General features: G+C 35.0%; 1 protein-coding gene across 1 annotated transcript in view; it reads right to left on the bottom strand.

Annotated features, from left to right (window-relative positions):
- LOC133338844 (SAM and SH3 domain-containing protein 1-like) overlaps nt 1-19793 on the bottom strand; it is a gene marked incomplete at its 3' end in the record, with an annotated part of 116506 nt that extends 96713 nt beyond the window's left edge. Inside the window, exon 1 of the mRNA XM_061546952.1 lies at nt 19701-19793. Coding sequence (XP_061402936.1) covers nt 19701-19793 — 93 coding nt within the window. The remainder of the gene's footprint in view (nt 1-19700) is intronic.

The raw sequence follows: 19793 nt of genomic DNA, 5'->3' as shown, positions 1-19793 counted from the left end.
ATCTGCATTATAAAAACCCCGTCACCATCGTCCTCAACCCCAAACACGCACACGTTCGAACTAAACTCAACAAAAACGACATCCATCCATCCACACCAAATACAAAGGAGCTGCACAACAACAAAGCAAGGAAAGGGGTTAAACATTAGCCACTCTGCCAGTAAATATGTTGACAAATAAATCAAAAGATCTCATCTTTTGCGGCTGGTGCTTCGCAGGCATGCTGGCAGCCTTTACTGGTGGAGAGGTGGGGACGAAAAAAGGTCATGTAACTCTCAGCCTTTTGATCTCTAATTGAGCAAATTAGCTTAGCGAATAAAGGCAACAATGTCACATAATGTCATAAACATACACCCACACACACTCTCTGCCATGCGAACCCCAAACAAACATCGGTTTGGTGAATTTTTCTTGTCATAAAAATAATTGAAGTATTGCAGTTTGGTTTGGTGGAACAATGCAGACGTATTTCATTTTTTTTTTAATTTTATCATCAATCTAAACGCCCACAATAATTATTTTGAAATAAGTATGAGGAAATAATATAATTGGCTTAACAATCTGGCAGTTGAACTGCAACATAGATAGGAATTTTGTACAATCTCCAACTTGTCAAATTTAAAAAAATAGCTTAATTTTTATAGAAAAAAATCCTCAGTCAATTGAGGTCGGATTTTTTCTACAAGAAATAAATCGCCAGTGAATATCGGTCGGATATTTTTCTGTAGATAAAAAAATCCCCTTTCATCTACAGAAAAAATTCCTCAGTAACCTGAGGTCAGCTTTTTTCAATAGAAAAAAAATCCGTAGGGAACTGTGGTATGATTTTTTTATAGGAACACATTTTTCAATGAACTGGTGTCGGATTTTTTCTATCGAAAAAAATAGCCAGAACTGTCATTGAACTGAGGTCCGCTTTTTTCTATAAATAAATCCTCAGTCCACAGAGGTTCTTAGTATCACAAGGACTCTTGTCTCTATATAAAATATTTATCTGTCTCAGCGAGGACTCCTTTTTTCTATAGCAAAAATGCTCAACTCTCACTGATTATTCGTTTTTCCTTAGAAAAAATCCCCAGGGCAAAGAGAATTATTTTTTCTATAAAAAACCAGTAAGGAAAGTAGTAAAGTCGGACGGGGCCGACTATATGACACCCTTCACCACTTTGGGTATTTTCAACAGATGGAATCCTAACAGACGTCGCATTTCTGAAGGACCATTAACATGAAATGAAAAATATATAGGGAGGGATATATAGAGACTTTGTTGCACCATTTACATAAAATCGGACGAAAATAGATATGAGAGCTATATCTAAATCTGAACCGATTTTCAGGAAATTTTACACACGAAAAAAGGTCATGTAACTCTCAGCCTTTTGATCTCTAATTTTTTTTGAATTAAGTCATAAAAATCTTTTATGACTTAATTCAGTACGCTATGCCAAATTTCGTGCAAATCGAAGAATATATAGGGACTTTGGTGCACTATTTACATAAAATCGGACGAAAATTTATATGGGAGCTATACCTAAACCGAATCGATTTTCATGAAATTTTACACACATCGTTCTAGACTTTATTCAAAACGATATGCCAAATTTCGTGCAAACCGAAGGATATATAGGGACTTTGGTGCACAATTTTCATAAAATCGGACGAAAATATATATGGGAGCTATATCTAAATCTGAACCGATTTTTCCCAATTTCAATAGGGTTCGTCCTTGGACCAAATAAGTGAACTGTGCCAAATTTCATCCAAATCGGATCACAAATGCGACCTGTACTTTGTTCACAAAAATACATGGACGGACGGACAGACGGACATGCATAAATTGACTTAAAAAGTGACTCTATGCATATTCTCAAAAAGGAACCATGTGTCTATGTCGTTTCCTTTTGCCTGTTACAAACATATGCACAAAGACATAATACCCTGTCCACAGTGTGGTAAAGGGTATAAATACACAGTTCCACTGAGGATATAGAAAAGAATCCTTAGTCCAACCCAGGACTCCTTTTTTTAGAAAAAATCGTCTTTCTCACTGGAAAATCCTCAGAACGATGAGGACTTTTTTCTATAGAGAAAAATCCTCAGTACACTGAGGATTCTTTTTTCCTAAAAAGAAAAATTTCTCAATCAGCTGAGAACTGAGAATTTTTTATAGAAAAAATTTTTTTCTATAGAAAAAAATTCCTCAGTACTCCGAGGAGACTTGTTTTTAAAAGAAAAAATCCTTGATAATTCTGTGGACTCTTTTTTTCTATAGAAAAAAAAATTACTCACTTCTCAGTGAACTTATGTCGTATTTTTTCTATAGAAAAAAAATACTCAATTCCATTGATGCATTCTTTTTTCTATAGAGGAAAGTATTCAGTATAATTGAGGACTCTTTTTTATGGAAAAAAAATCCTTAGCCACACCGAGGACTCTTTTTCTTATAAAAAAAGTACTGAGTACCTCTAAGGATTCTTTTTTTGACAGAAAAAAATCCTGATATATAACTTTTTTATATAAAAAAATACTTAGACTCACTGAGGACTCTTTTTTCTATAGAAAAAATCCTCAGTATACGAAGTCCTTTTTTTATAGAAAATAATTTCTCCTTTCTCTGAAAATTCGCATTGATAATTTTTTCTATACAAAAAATCTTCAGCATCGCTGAGGACTGTTTTTCTGTAAAAAAAAATCCTCAAAACTGAGGACTTGTTTTTCTATAGAAAACAAAACTCTGTACACAAATTCCGCTAAGCATTGCTTTTTCATATAAAAAATTCTTAATTTCACAAAGGACTGTCCTGAGGATTATTTTTTCAATAGAAAACAATCCTCAGTTCGCTGACGAATCTTTCTTCTGTAGATCCCTTATGTCTAAATAAAGCCATATTTAAAAAAAAATCCGACAGTTCATGCCAACGCTTAACCTCGACCTCTGCGACACACTTTAATCAGTCACTCACACAGTCAGCCGTTCGTTGATTCATTCACTCATTCAAACATTTAACCACTATGTCAAAAAGACATCAACTTCAAATAAATGAGAAAAAATGGCAACGACAACATGGGAAAGAGAACGACAGGGTTCGGAATGAGTGTAAGGATTCCGCATTTGATCCTTTTGTTTGCATACATAATAAATCTTGGTCTGCTTATCTGATTTGCTGAACAAAGATTTTTTGTTGTTGTTATTTGCAGCAAAGCCAATTTATGCCGCAGTTAACCTCGCAAACAACAAGCAACCCTCCACGAACACGTTTGATGACGAGCTAAGAATAGTTCGTGTTTTTTTTAACAAAAACAGATTACATTAATAAAAAAACACAGCAACTACATAAAAAACTGTTTATATAAAGCAAATAGTAGAGGAACAAAAACTTCCCCCTTTACCCTGCAAAATTTTATTCTAAAGCAAATAAAAAATGGAAATCTGAGATTGGAAATATAAAAATGGCTAGGAAAATTGTGAAAAATATCACCATCCCGCAGAATGTAAAAAAGGACAACGGTAAAGAAAAATTATGTTATGCCCCCCCTCTTGGATATTTATGGCACATAGTAGCCGTTAGCGCGACCCAGGGTCTGCCGCTACCACCACCACCAACTACAACATCCCGACAACATCATCATCATCGGTAGTTGTTGTAGTTGTACCATGTCATAGCCGTACAAATAACAAATGGACTGACTACTGCGTGAATGTTAATATGCTTAAAAGCATTGGACATTCATCAAAATCACTTACTCACACACACACATCTATGTGGTGGGCATAAAAAGGAAAAATGCCAAGAATTACGAAACATACCTTACGACCGAACAAACAATCAAACAAACGAATGAATGCATCACATGGTCATACATCATGGAAAATACGCACGCACTCACAACCCCCCAACCCATACATACACACCTACATGATTACACATGTGCATGTGTGTGTACGTGAAAAAAGGCCATGCGAATGATTATAAACCAAAAACAGGACATTGAAGAACATAAAAGGAGTTGGAGTTGGGGTTGGTGTTGAGGTTCCGATTGTTGTAGGAAACATCATTCCCAGTGTGTAACATTTGCTTTTACAAATCCGATGAATAAACATATCCACACGAGCGAAAAATCGTCAGCACGGTAATTTTCTTCATATTTATTTCCTCACACCGTACGTACGTACCCCTCTCATTTATAACACACACAAAAAGGTCCTGACGTGTATGATTAGTTGTGTCCAAAAGGGAATTTTTTTTCGGGGTTGGGATAAAGGTAGATGTTTGTGTGTGTGTGTGCAAGTGTGTGTTTTTCTGCTTATGACGCATATTGACTGCAAACATAGTTTAACATACAAATGTACACAAACATTAATTTTTAATAGAAATGTGCGTAAAATCTGTTACACAGGGATTTGCAAAGGCTAAACTGTGAAGTTGAAGAAAACATAGTTATTAATTACGGAAAGAGAGGGGGTAGGCTTCAAAGGGAAGGAATGGGATTTTTTCTCCCATTGAAAAAGACTTAGAGAATTGAGGAGTGATTTCTTTTCCCAAAATATTTTTATTTAAGTTTAGATTTTTTCAGGACAGAGGGCTTTTTCTATAAAAAAATAAATTCTCATGACTGTGATTTTTTTTAAATGATCACAAAACAATGGATTTTCTAGATTTCAGGATTTTTTCTTATGGTTATCGATTCTCAAGACGTAGAAGTTTTTCTATAGAAAAACTAAAAATAAGGTTTTTGGTATAGAAAACATTCTATGGGACTGTGGAATTTTTATACCCTTCACCACACTGTGGTACAGGGTGTTATGTCTTTGTGCATATGTATGTAACAGGCAAAAGGAAACGAGATAGACATATGGTTCCTTTTGAGAATATACATAGAATCACTTTTTAAGTCGATTTATGCATGTTCGTCCGTCCGTCTGTCTGCCATGTTAAATTGCAATCAAAGTACACGTCGCATTTTTGATTCGAATTGGATGAAAATTGACATAGGTCACTTATTTGGTCCAAGGACGATCCCTATTGAATTTGGGAAAAATCGGTTCAGATTTAGATATAGCTTCGTCCGATTTAAGGTAAATAATGCACAAAAGCGATTTGCACGAAATTTGACACAACGTACTAAATTAAGTCTAGAGTGATGTATGTTAAATTTCGTGAAATCGGTTCAGATTTAGATATAACTCCCATATATATTTTCGTCCGATTTGAGGTGAATAGTGCATCAAAGACCCTTTATATCCTTCGATTTGAACGAAATTAGGCACAGCGTACTGAATTGAGTCTACAATGACGAGTGGTGAGTTTCGTGAAAATCGGTTCAGATATAACTGCCATCAATATATTTTCGTCCGATTTAATGTAAATAGTGCACCAAAGTCCTTATATATCCTTCGATTTGCTCGAAATTTGGCACAGCGTACTGAATTATGTCCAGAGTCATGTGTGTTAAATTTCTTGAAAATCGGTTCAGATTAAGATATAGCTTCCATATATATTTTCGTCTGATTTTGAATAAATATTGCACCAAAATCCCTTTATATCCTTTGGTTAGCACGCAATTTGGCATAGCATACTGAATGAACTCTAGAGTTATATGTGTTAAGTTCAGTGAAAATCGGTTAAGATTTTGATATAGCTTCCATATATTTTCGTCCAATTTTATGTAAATGGTGCACCAAAGTTCCTATATATAAGTTTTGAAAAAATCGGTTCAGATTTCGATATAGCTCCCACATATACATCTATATTCGTCCGATTTTACATATATTACGCACCATTTAATAAGAAATTTTGCACAACATATCAAATTGAGACTTGAATGACGTTATTGCGTTTTGTTGAAATTGGTGCAGATGCAGCCATAGCTTCCATATGTATTTCGAAAGAATAGATTCCTTTTGTCGTGGGTTGCGTATTGATGTTCGGCTTTCAATTGTGACCGAAAGATAGGCGCGAAAAAATAAGGTTTCGGTCAACTTCATCCCAAAATTATTATCTGATCATCACCACAAATTGTAGGCGTTGTCCTTGACCATCCTTGAGTCCTCTTGGAAAATTTCAAAGCGATCACCGCAATATTTTCGCCCTTGGATACGTAAGCACCTGTAAATATTTAAGTGTATCTCCCACATCTGAGTACATAAGACAATATAATTGGTATCAATTCAATTTTATTATATACGCTATAGAATAAAAATGTTGTAATTTTTCACACAAAAGTCAGGGTGCATTTGACCAGGTAAATATTGACCGATCTTTATCAAAACAGACATACTTATGCTTGGCCCAATCCCCTTCTCCATGTAAAAATTCGTGAAGTTTTTGCCATAATTGCCTCTGGAGGGACCAGAAAAGTGGACAAAAATTAAGAATTTGGTCCATTTCATCCCCTAAATATTAACCGATCTATGCCAAAGACAATAGGAGTCTTCATTGGGCAAAACCCATTGTGCATGCATTTCATGAAGATTGGTTCATAACTGTGGCCTGTATCGTGTTTACAAATTATAATGGACAGACGGCAAACGGACGGACGGACACACATGTCTAGATCGACTCGGCTAGTCGAGATATGGCAATCGGTATACTTAAAGGTGGATCTAGGACCAATATTTCCCAGCGTTAAAAAAATAAAAAAAACGGAATTCTCAGGTCCCAACATTTTGGTTTCTTTGGCCTTCAAAATAGAAAAAAAATCAATTCTCAGGGGTTTGATTTTTTCTTTTTGAAAAATCATTCCTCCGAGGAACTTTCTAGACTGTCTGCTGAAATCGCAATAGAGCTTACAATATTTGAAATAGAGCTTTCAAATGTTGCTTTGATTTGTATTGAATTGGCCAGGGTTTTGGTATAGCCCCATTTCTTTGCATTTTGAAGGACTCAACCGCACTTTCCTACCATAGTGACTTAAGTGACGGAGGTCTGTACATGTTTAATATCAGTTCCTGTTTTAAACGACTTCAAGATCCGGCTTATTTTCGACCAATATTAGAAAAATCGTTTTAAAAAATCCAAACATATGGCTTAACTTAACCTAGAAAATAATTTAAAAAAATCAGGTCTTAGCTAGACATTAAAAAATATTTTTGAAGAAATCCATGACTTAGCCATACCCTTAAAAAATATTTTTTTTATAAAAAACCCAGAACCTTCAACCAATATTTGAGAAATAGTTGTTAAAAATCCAAGCATAAGGCTTAAGCAGACCTTGAAAATAAATTTTATGAAAATGCAGGGCTAAGGTGGACATTGAGAAATAGTTATGAGAAATATTGTTATTCATTGAAAATAATTTTTAAAAACTTGTTTTTACTCCTTGAAAAATAATTGTTAAAAAATTCACGCCTATTGTTATTCCTTAAAAATTTTTGATAAGCTTGAAAAATAATTGTTAAAAAATCCTCGTTTTTGAGTAACCCTTGAAAATTAATTTTTAAAAAATCACGGCCTAATATTGCTTCTTGAAAATATTTTTTAAATATGTCTATTTTTTCTTCTTAAAAAATATTTTTTAAAATTCCACAAAGCGTTTTCGAACCACATTGCACGGAAATAAAATGCTGATGGCTTCCACCATATGGAAAACCTCCCACAAATAACTTGCAACCAACTTCTTTTACGAACTTATTGCGTTTTTATGATTTACAAACAAATACAACTGATTGACCATTGCTAACAAGATTAAATTAATACACAGGAAAAACCACCTTTCTCAGCTCCGTTCGCTGGTTCTAACATTCCGTTCACACAGGACAATAGCATTCCTCTATTTGATTAGAAAAAAATACGATAGGAAGGGGTTTTGTATGTAATGAAGCAAAATTCCAAGATTGTGGCGTTGAAATTGTTTTTGCCTGGAAAATGACTTCATTGTGGCCCACAACGACGACGCAATTTTGTTTAACACAAAAATCATATGCGATTTAGTTATGAATGGTCAAAGGGGGGAGGTGAGAGGGTGATTGGGCACACGCCTTAACTATCCATCCATGCCTTATTTCTTTTTTTTTCAAATGGTCATTGATGTCTACATATGAAGTTTCACACTCGGCCATACAATAAAGAAATTATGGTAAGAGAAATCGAGAGGGATGGAGGGTGGTTGGTATTAGGACGTCTAACAAAATGTTGATTACATTAATCAAATCAGGTATTCACAATGTGTAAACCGAGTCGAGGCGAGCATAAATCCATAAACAAATACAATAATAACATTAGTAAAGAGCGGCGATAAGCAACAACAACTTTGTTAACAAAAGATGATTACAACCAGGGATAACTTGGCATGGAGGTCCTTAACAGGATGCTGTAGACATGTATTTGTTCGGTAGGGAGGGAGGAAAATGCCACACAAAAAGTCATAATTCAAAAAAGCACTATTTAGCTTAGCCAGGCAATATTTTGTTGCGACCCACTCTCTCCTTCCCACCACATAACAACGTGAGTGTGTGTGTGTGTGTACCCATTTGCCCATTCATTTGCCCCGCCATTGAAAACCATAACGGCATGACTTTGTTAATATCCTTGTTTCAGGACAAAAAGAAAGAACAAAAATCGCAAATTCAAATATACTAATAATTCACATTTAGAATAATAAAATAACTGTATTTTTATATAGCATAATATATTCAATGGCAAATGTGCTTGGCTTTCAAATGCCTCAACATACACGCACACACAGACACACTCTCATATATATGAGATTCTGATATGTGAGCATCATATCCCATATATTCACGTCTTTTTTGGAGAGGCCATGAAGAATGAAAAACGAAGCAAATGTGAATAGTCATCAGACGTTTCCTTCCGGTATTAAGGTTGTTTATGATGATGTTCCTACATCGGGGGGTTTGCAAGGCAAATATTGGGTGGTTGGAATGATTCTTCTTGGAATGCTTCTCCCGCCAGAATGAAAATGTATGGGTATGTGGATTTTCCGTTCACTTTTCATCTTAACAGAAGCTTCAATCTGACTGACATTGAAAGTTCACATATGTTGCTGTAATATGCGAGGATGGGACAGGAAGGTAGCAGCCCTCAGGACGTTTTTCACTATAAAAAAATTTTAAAAATTTCAGACGACAAAAGACGGGGTTTTCCGATAAAAAAATACTCAGAAAATAGAGCGGAAAAACCCGCTGTGAATTTAGGTCTGATTTTTTTTATAAAAAACTACTCTCTATAGAATACCAAATTACTCAACGAACTGTAAAAAAATTCCGCAGTAAAGATGAAATTTCTTGATCTTAGAAGAACTAAGGTTCGATGTTGTATTTATTCTGAAGAATCGGAAGACAACATCTTCAGATCAAATAGTTTTAAATACAAAGGGACATAACCTTTAGTAAACTGTGGTCCGATTTTTATATAGTACAATTTTTCAGTAAACAGAGATCGATTTTTTATAGAAGAAAAAAATCTAGCAAACTATAATCGGAAAAAAAATACTTTTAAACTGAGGTCGGAATTCTTTTCAATAGTCAAAAATCTAAACTCTGGTCGGATTTTTTTCTATAAACCAATTTACTCAAAAAAACCGCAGTGTACTGAATTCGGAATTTCCTAGAAGCAGGTTTCAATCTTGTCTTCAAAAAAAAAAAAATGTCAATCCACATATTTATGTCAGACTTTGGCCTTGTTTCTGAATCATCAATAGGTAATAAGGGCTCTCAGGAAAAAACCCTCGGGGTCTTCACTGCTCAGTGAAATAAGATCGGACTTCTTTCTATGGAAAGACAAATCTGAGGTTTTTTCCGACATCTAAGTTTTTTCATAAAAAAAAATTTGGTCCAAAGGTGGTATTTTTACTTCAAAAAAATCGGATATGGATTGACTTCCTATTTTTTCCTCACTGAGCTCGGAGCTCGTTGAGGGTTATTTTGGCCCTAAATGAACTTAGATCGGAATTTTAACTTCCAAAAAAAATCTTAGGTGGACAGTCTTCGTATTTTACGCTTACTGAAGATAATTTTAACTTTTGTTCAACAGACACCCATATAATTACCTGGGCCTCCAGTAAATTTAAAAAAACGGGTAGATCTACGGATTATAGTAGCAATCTAAGTTACCGAAAGCCAATTGAAGCCTTGTAGCCTATATTATAGCTTCTGGGCCTTTTGGAGATAATAGAAACAGTCAGGCTCTTCAGTAGTCAACAGAAGCCTACTGGGTATTTTATACAAATACTCGAAACTGTGAATTTAAGGATACAAAATTTGATCTGATTCTTCTGTTAGACACAAGAAGCCCTTGGGATCTTCTGTTAACAACAGAAGCGTTCTTGACCTTCTATAGAAGTCCTTTGAACCTCCTATGGGCTATTGAGGATCTCTGAATATTTTTGGTAAATAAAAGCTCCGAGGGTCTGTTATGGTAGGCCTCAAAAAACCACTAGCCGACCTCATTGAGTCTTTTAAAGGCTACATAATTCATCTGGGTTCTCTATTGGCTGTAGACGTCCGCTGGACATTCCATGTGACAAAAAAGGCTTCTGAGTCGTCGAAGATAAAATATGCGCTCAGGGCCTTCTGTTAAGAAATGAATACCTTATGCTATTCTAAGCACAAGTGGAAGTCATCAGTGTTCTCTGGATCTTCCGTTAACAGCAGAAGCATTCTGGGCATTCTAATGAAGCCTTATGAATATTCTATTAATAATTGAAGTCCTCTGAATTTTCTTCGGAAAATATATGGTTCTCGTTAATACATCTATAGACTTCAGAAACTCTATAACTATAGAATCTCATTCGACATTTTAATTTTCACTAAAGATCCTTTGAGACTTTTAAAGTTAAAATAATTGAAGTCCTCTCTATTATCTTTGCAAAATAGATGATCTACGGGTATTCTATTATCAGTCTCAAAAATACATCACATTCCCTCGTTGAGTCTTCTACAGAAACTTTTTGGGTACTTTATAGATACTTCAGAAGCTATATATGTTCTCTACCAACTATATAAGCCCATTCCACATTGTAATTTTCACTAAAGCACCTCGGAAACTTCTAAGGATAAAATAATTGAAGTCCTCTCTCAATTATTTTATCCTTAGAAGTTTCCGAGGTGCTTTAGTGAAAATTACAATATGTCTTTGCAAAATAGATGCTCCACGGGTCTTTTTTGACGACTCTCAAAAATTCATCACATTTTCTTGTAGAGTCTTCTATAGACTACAGAAATTATTAGGGTCCTCTATAGACTATATAAGTCCTCTGGAACTTGAAAATAAAAGACTCTCGATTTTTAATAAAAAAGAACTCGGAGACTTCAGTTAATAAATCAAGTCCTTAGATGTCTTCTATAAAAAACCAGTGACAATTGAAGCCTTTTAAATTTTCCTTGACAAAAATAAGTTTCTATAGTAAGTTTCAAAAATTCGCCTTCTATCCTCGATGCTATGCACTTCACTAGCCACCCGTCCTCTATGAGTCTTCTATAGACTAATTAATCCATATGTCTTCTTTATAGACTATAGAAGATCTCTGGACCTTCCATGTGACAAAAAGTCCTCTGGGTGTTCTAACAATAAAACAGGCGGCCATAGGAATATATAAGCCCCCTGTTTCTTCCATAGAAGCCTGCTGGACCAGACATTGTCAAATGAAGCTCTCTGGGCCTTCTTTAGAAAATTGAAATTATTTGGGTCGTCTATAGTCTTCAAAAATGTATTAACCCTTCTTGTTGAGTCTTTTATAGAATAGATCCGTTATTCGATCCTATATAAGCCTTTTCGACTTTTCAATTGACAATAAAAGGCCTCTGGGTCTTCTAAGGATGAAATAAAGCATCGTGATCTTCTACGAAAAATGAAAGGCCTCAGAACTTCCCAGTGTCAATTGAAGCCTTCCCAGTAACAATTGACACCTTCTTGACCTTCCATTGAAAATTTAAGTCCTTTGGATCTTCATTGCAAAATTGAAGCTCAATATGTCTCTATGGTAAGCCTCTAAATTGTGTCATCCGTCCTCATTGAGTCTCCTACGGACTACATAATCAATTAGGGACTCTGTGTCTTCTTTGGAAAATAAAAGCTCCCTGTGTCTTCTGATGTAAGCCACTCAAAACTCAGCAACCCTCCTCGTATAACTTCCAAAAATTTTACGTGTGAAGTTCCTTTCTCCCTCCCAAAAATTGTCTGCCCAAAATAGAGAGAAAAAGTGATTTCAAGAATTTTTCTCATATATGTCTACTCAATATTGAAACATGTTCCATCCGGAAGGTTAAATAAAAAAGTTTTTTTCTTTCTTATGTATCACTTATGAATCTCCGTCTCCTCCACCATACTTGCTCCTCATCAAGCCAGACAGACATTGAAGAAAGTATATTTTGCTTCTTTATGCCTATGACAGTGCAACAAATTTTATTTCTCCTTCCGCCCCTTTTCTTCGTCACTTCTCGTTTTTGCCATGACAAAAGTTAAGAAGCAAATGTGAATATTTGCGAAACAAATAAAAAAGTTTTTCATTTTTGGGCTGGCTTGGCTGTTCGTTATACTTTATTTTTATTTTTCATATGAAATGAAATGTTGTTGTTGTTGCTTCAACTCATTTTTGTTCATTTTAAGGTAATTGACTTTGTAATTTATTCTAATTGCTTTGGCAGAGAGACAAAGAGAGAGGAAAAAGAATGAAGATTGAAACAAATAAACTGCAAAAAGATACAACATATGTTGGGAGGATGAGGCGGTATGTTTGAAAAAGTGCTCAGCAAAATGGTAATGTCTAGAAAGGATATTAGTATATTTTTGTTGTTCTTACTTTGTTTAAAATAACTGCTGAGTTTATATATTTTTGAAGGATACTCCTACCCGCCATACCCTTTCTTCACCTCTCCTTCTCTCTCATATCGCTCACTCTCTCCTACACAATCCTTACAAAGGTTTGACAATATTTTGTCTACCAATTTTTTTTGATTTATCTCAAAATAAATGGTATTTTTGGCAAACGTTTGCCAAACAACTGAAGCAGCAGCAGTAGTCGAAGCAGCATCATGGCAAAAACTTGACAACAACCAAAAGACCAGACAATATAGAACATCAGTAAAAAATAACAACAACAACGAGGACTACACACTCACACAGAGTAACAAACAACAAAAAATGTAAAGAATGGAGAAAACTATTCAATATCACAAAGCTAATGGCGCCGACCGACAACATCGTTGCAGTTCATTGGCTCTGCAGTCTTTAGGTCGCAAAAACCGGAGCAACAACAACAGCAAAAAAAAGCAAAGTAATGACCAGAATTGAAAAGTTGTCGGATATCCTACAGGAAGACATTTATTTTGTCATGTATTTTTCTGTTGGCTTTATGTTATTGCCTTGGGGGTCATTATATTTTGCCTTCTTTATTTTTTTGCACAATGTGTGAAGTGGGTGTGAGAAATATCACAGGATCAACATACATACATATGTATATGCGAGATTCCGAAATCCTTTTGAAGTATGAGGCCACAATATCCATAAATAAACTGTCGTCAACTGTTGGTTGGCTAGTGGCTCTCTTTAAATGCCAGCCAGACCCTTGAAAATTATTTAATGGTAATTGAAATAGGGCCATAAAACTGTCCTCAAGTCTTAATGTCACACAGTATTGTCTTGCTGTTGTTTTTGTTGTTATATGTTAGGAATTGAAATTATATATTTGTTGTTGTAATTTTTTTCTTCTGCCACATAAAAATTTATTATTATTTGATGAAGATAAAAATAAATATTTTTCTAAAAACTGACAAATCTTTGTCTCATTGCCAATAATTGATGGTGTCGTTGCGGAAATGAGAGGGCAATTTTAAAGAAATAATAGAATGGGTGGCAAGAAGTCGAAATGCTAAATTTTTTTGAAGGTTTTATGGACAACTCGACCGAATATATAAAATGTAGATTTATTTCATACATATATTCTGTAGAAAAAAAATTCCTGATGCCTTAAAAACCTCAGTTTTAATAGGAGGTCTAGAAGACCCAGAATTTCCGTTGTCAACAGAGGTGCCAGAATATACTCCGTCCTGAAACCTGTTTTTTGTTTCTATAAATTTCTTCATTATAAAAATTCTTGTCCTGACAATTTTTTATGGCGTAAACAATCCTCAGCACAGAAGGCTTCAATTGTAGGAGGTCTAGGTGGCTACTATACACGACTCAGAGAAGGCCTCTATGTTATTTAATGGATCACTGTCCTGTCCTATCCTTAGGCCCTTTATTTTCAACTGGAAGATACAGGGAGATTTATAATCTAATGAGGATCAAAATTGTCTTTTTAGTCTATAGAGGACTCAACGAGGAATTTTGAGCTTTACCATAGGAGACCGAGGGTGTTTCGTTTTTAGCAGGTACAAAGTACTTTATTTGAAGATTCAGAAGGCTCCGATTTTCTTTGAAATATCCCTAAAATATCAGAGGCCTCTTAATGTCCTTTGGAATATCTTGAGACTATAAAGGACCAGAAGCTTCCATTTTGGGAAAAATCCCATAGTTATCTTTGAAGAAAAATATAAACTGTCAATACCTGGATCTTCTGTAGAAGAATTCTGGAAATGTTTAATACCTAGGATGTTTCATTATAAGGTTCAAAGGACTTTAGATGAAGGTTTAAAATGCTTCAATTTTCTTTGAAATATCTCTAAAATATCAGAGGTCTCTTAATGTCCTTTGGAATATCTTGAGTCTATACAAGACCAATATTCTACAAAGGCTTCTTCATAATTTTGGTTTAAATTGTCCTCCAATGATTGCGAGACGATTTTTCCCCTAATGGATGGTTCTGATTGCTTATTTTTATCATTTGAATATCCATATGGCTCTCTTTGTCTAATGGAAGGAAAACAGAACTTCTATACTTAAAAAGAATCTGAATAGTTGGCCAAATTTGTGTAGCCTTACCATAGAAGAGCCGAACAACAAATTTGTTAAAAAAAAATCCAAAGGGATTCTATTGTCATTTGAATGCTTCTCTAGTCTAAAGATGACCAAAAGAGCTTCTAAAGTTTATAGAAGATTTATAGAAGACACATAAGAAGAGGACTTCTTTTTTTCCATAAAATATCACAAGAGCTTCTTTTGTTATATAGAAGGTCCAGAGCGCTTATTTTTCCTTAGAAGACCCAGAGGGTTTTTGATGCTAAACGAAAGGTGCAGAGAGCTTCTCTAGTCTAAAGATGACCAAAAGAGCTTCTGAAGCTTATAAAAGATTCAACGAAAACGGGCATCGAAATTGTGAGACTTACTTTAATGAACCTGGGAGCTTCTGTTTTCCAGCGAAAAACTATCAGGCTTCAATTTACATTAGAAGGTCCATAGCGACTTATAAAGAAGGTCCTGAATTCTTCTGCTGTCAACAGAAAGCTCAGCTAATACGGATGGCTTATATTTCCTTCAAATGCCATAATCGTTTAACTGAAGGTTGTGAGAACTTATTTTATGCATAAAAGACCGAGATGCCTTTTATTGTCAGAAGAAAGGTACAGAGGGCTTATATAGACCTAAATAGGTCATGTAGTCTTTAAAAGTCCCAACGAGAACGAGTGACGAATTTTTAAGTCTTGAGAACGTATCCAGATCTAAAGATCTTCTTTTGACAGCAAAAGACTCTGAGTGCTTATTTTATTAGGGTTAATCAGAAGCTCCAGAGATCTTCTACTTTTTATAGAGAAACCACCCAGAGGGCTTCAATTGACAATGTGAGGTTCAGATTCTCTCTAAAACCCACCCTAAGGGCTTCAATAGACCGCTCTAAGCGATTATTGTATCCTTTGAAGCCCCATAGGTTTCATCGACTTTCGATTGTTTATTAAATACCTAGTAGGCTTCCAGGTCTTCTAGAGTACCGATGAGGCTGATAGGGGACACTTTAGGAAATTAGGATGGTTTTTATTGTCTATACAATAGGACTTTGGTTGTCAATGTCCCAGATGTCAATGTGAGATATTCGCACGCTTTTGACCGATTAGAGTCAACAGTAACTGTTTCTTACCCTGGCATATTTTCGGAATAGTTTTTTTCTGAGTCAACATAACGCCTTGCTTGATTTGACCCGCTGAATATTGACCGATCAAAACAGCCGTTCTAATTAGTTGACCAGATTTCCTCCCCCATGTGATTTTCGGCTTATTATTGTGACCTATAGTGTTTGGTCTATTCCAACCCCCGATTACATCCAAAGATTATAGGTATCGTCTTTGACCATAACCGGAACTTCGTCTAAAATTTCTATTCGATCAGCGCGAAATATATGCCCTCTAGTGTCGTAATAGTAATCTGTAAATATGTAGGTTTATACCTCCCATATCCGAGTATAATAAAATACGCATACGGCGTATATAAGCTATAGAGATCACCGAAGACTTCTATTGGTGATATGAAACTCAGATTCCTGAATTAGAAGGAATATTTTTATATAGAACCAGATGGATACCAGGGTTTATAATTTTATATATATATATATATATATTTTTTTTAATTTATTGCGTACAGAAGATCAAGATATCCCGTATCGTCTATAGAAGGTCCACGAGAAAGCACAGACCTATCCAGTGTTATATCTAACCCAACCCAAGTAACCATAGGGATTCTATTCTGTGTGGAAGAAATTTCCAATAGAGTACCTTGTGAATTTATCAGTCACTGGACGTTTTTTATGTTAAACAATGTTCAGGATTACTTGATCATGGAGATGCAATTCCTTTTCTTCTAAAAATATTCATCAATCATGAAGACTCCTTGACTCAAAGGCCAATTTTTTCTCAATATTTGGGACAAATTTTTCGCAGATTTGGTTGTATATATAAAAGTCATCATTACTGAACACTTCTAGGTCTTCCATAGGCATTGAAAACTATTATATTTTTTATATTCTACATGTAAAGACAATGGAAGACTTTTATATTTCCTGTAGCCCATAGAAGACCACTAGATTGGATATAGATCACAGAAAACCTCTAGATCTGTAAAATATTCTTCAGAAGGCTTTCAGTTTATACTAATTAGACTTCTATGGTCTTTGAAAAGCCTTCTATGGTATATGATAGACCTAGAGGTTTTTAGTTTCCATTAAAAACCTAGGTATCATCTGCGATCTACAAGTTATAGAGGCCTTCTTATGTCTCTAGGTGCCCTAGTGGTCTTATATGGTTTATAGCGGTATTTTTCGACCTATAGGCAACCTAGAGGTCATTTACAGTGCATACAAAACTTAGAGGTCTACAGTATACCTCAACGCCTTCTATAGGCAATAGAACACCCCAATGTCTTCAATAGACCACAGAGGGCCACCAGGTCTTCTACAGACCATAGAATAGCTCTATAAATCCTTTGGGATACCTATAGACATTAAAATCCCTCTAGGTCTTTTATAGATCGCAGAAAACCTCTATGTCATTTTAGAGAACGCCTCCAGGTCTTTCAGAGACTAACGAGGATGTCTTGGCCTCCTACAGACAACATAGTACGAAGACTTAAAACACCCCAGCTTTTCACTTTAATTTCCAATTAAAACGTAAATTGTAGCAAATTAAAATATTTGTATTTAAACTTCGTGGGTTTTGATGGACATGACTTGGCAACAATGTTGTTCGGGTTAAAAACTCCTCGACATGATGGCAATGATTTAAATTGAGATTAACCAAAAACCGAAAAGCAAAAAAAAAATGAAAATAAATAAAAAAGAATAAAGACTATGGACAACGTAAGAAGTGCCACACCATCCAAGAAATGCCCATGTGTGTGGGCGTAGGTGATTACAAGGTGGAACACCCTAGTAGAGGCTCTGTAAGATGATCCACAACAATTTAGGGAAAACAAAAAACTCGAAAGGTAAATCGCATGGTATGGAATGAGTTTACTTCTTTTGGGATATCAAAATGTTGGCCCTTCAGATAATGTACCTACCTACCGAAAATAATATGTCAAACATGTTCATGTGTGTGTATATATCGGTGGATGTGTGTGTGATAATGACATGAACACAAGATGGATGAGATGAAATGAATGAAAGGTGAGATGAGACTACAAGAAGAATTGAAAAGTGATGGTGTTGTTTTTGTTTTTGGTTTATTGTTACTAGATGTTACATGCAATTACTCTATCCGCTACACGATGAAAATAAACGAAATGAGGAGAATGAAACCAATGTTGGCGTTCGCTGTTCGTTCCTGTTGCTGTCATTATCACTGGCGGTGGTAATGTTGCAGATGACAATGATGGGAACAGGCACCAACAACAGCAACACAATTTTCTTCAACAACAATATACAAATACTAGAATACTGACTACATAAGGAAGGTTGAAAAATGAGAAATAAAAGTGAAATCAAATTAAGAAACTATTGAAAGGTATTTATTTACACAAAAAACAAACTCACACACAATGCTACATATAGATGGTGTACGAATGAATTATTAGCAAAACGAAATGGAATTATACAAATGAAAAAGAGGAAACATAAAATAAACAGAAAAAAGTACATCCACTTAAAACATAAGTAGTAAGATTCTCAGATTACTGAATTTCTATTTTTTTCCACATGGTGTATGAAATGTATGTTTTTATATTTATTTATAAGTATGGTAAGATGATATATGCTACATAAACTATATGAAGTGGATTGGTGAGCTCCTACAGATTAAAAAAAAATAACTAAATGAACAAAAAAATTAAAACGAACTCATCTACGGGAATTACACAGGAGAAAATGCAGCACTGGTAACCAAAGCCCAACAAAGCTCTGCAAAGACCGTGGGAGGCATTTAAGAGAAGACCACAAGGTCTGCTATAGATCATAAAATACCACCAGATATTTTACAGACCACAGAAGACCATTGATTTATCTAAAGACCAAAGACAACCACTAGGACTTCTATAGACCAAAGAAGACCACTAGGTCTTCTATAGACCATAGAAGACCACTAGGTCTTCTATAGACCATAGAAGACCACTAGGTCTTCTATAGACCATAGAAGACCACTAGGTCTTCTATAGACCATAGAAGACCACTAGGTCTTCTATAGACCATAGATGACCACTAGGTCTTCTATATACCATAGATGACCACTAGGTCTTCTATAGACCATAGAAGACCACTAAGTCTTCTATAGACCATAGAAGACCACTAGGTCTTCTATAGACCATATAAGACCACTAGGTCTTCTAAAGACCATAGAAGACCACTAGGTCTTCTTTAGACCATAGATGACCACTAAGTCTTGTAACCTGAAAAAATATGTTTAAAAAATCCACGTCCATTGTAGTACCCTGAAAAATTTGTTTAAAAAATTCACGGCTATTGTTGTGCCCTGATAAAATATTTTTAAAAAATCATGGCTTTAAAAGACTTTCGATGCTGCTGCATTTCTCCTGATGCAATTTTTGTAAAAAAAAAAACTAATTTAAAAAAATCTCTACTTACATACATACATTGAAAGTGAAGTAGGAGTGAGTTGGTGTGTATTGAATGACATACGTGAAAATGACACAAATACATAAAGACAGACAGGTACACTTATTTGGTTACACTGTTACACAATCTACACTCATTATTATCCTTTGCAGCGCAGGATATAAAGGATACACTACACTGCATCAATGAATGAATGAGTGAGTGATAGTGTTACACATATTTCATTGAATACACTGAGAGAAATTTAAAGAAGGATTCAAAGGATATACTTTATTATTTTCAAAGAAAATAAAATTTATTATTCTAGTTACCTTATCCAAATTTCTTTCACTGTATATCAAATGAAATCGTGTACATAGTGTATAATCATCATCGTCATCCGCTTCGTCATCATCGTATTTCAT

Source organism: Musca vetustissima, unplaced genomic scaffold (assembly GCF_032173495.1).
Source record: "Musca vetustissima isolate MV318-11 ecotype Yass unplaced genomic scaffold, APGP_CSIRO_Mvet_v1 utg11521, whole genome shotgun sequence".
In the NCBI taxonomy this organism is placed as follows: Eukaryota; Metazoa; Arthropoda; class Insecta; order Diptera; family Muscidae; genus Musca; species Musca vetustissima.
The sequence above is the reverse complement of the archived record's forward strand: the minus strand, read 5'-3'. Positions and strand labels throughout refer to the sequence as shown.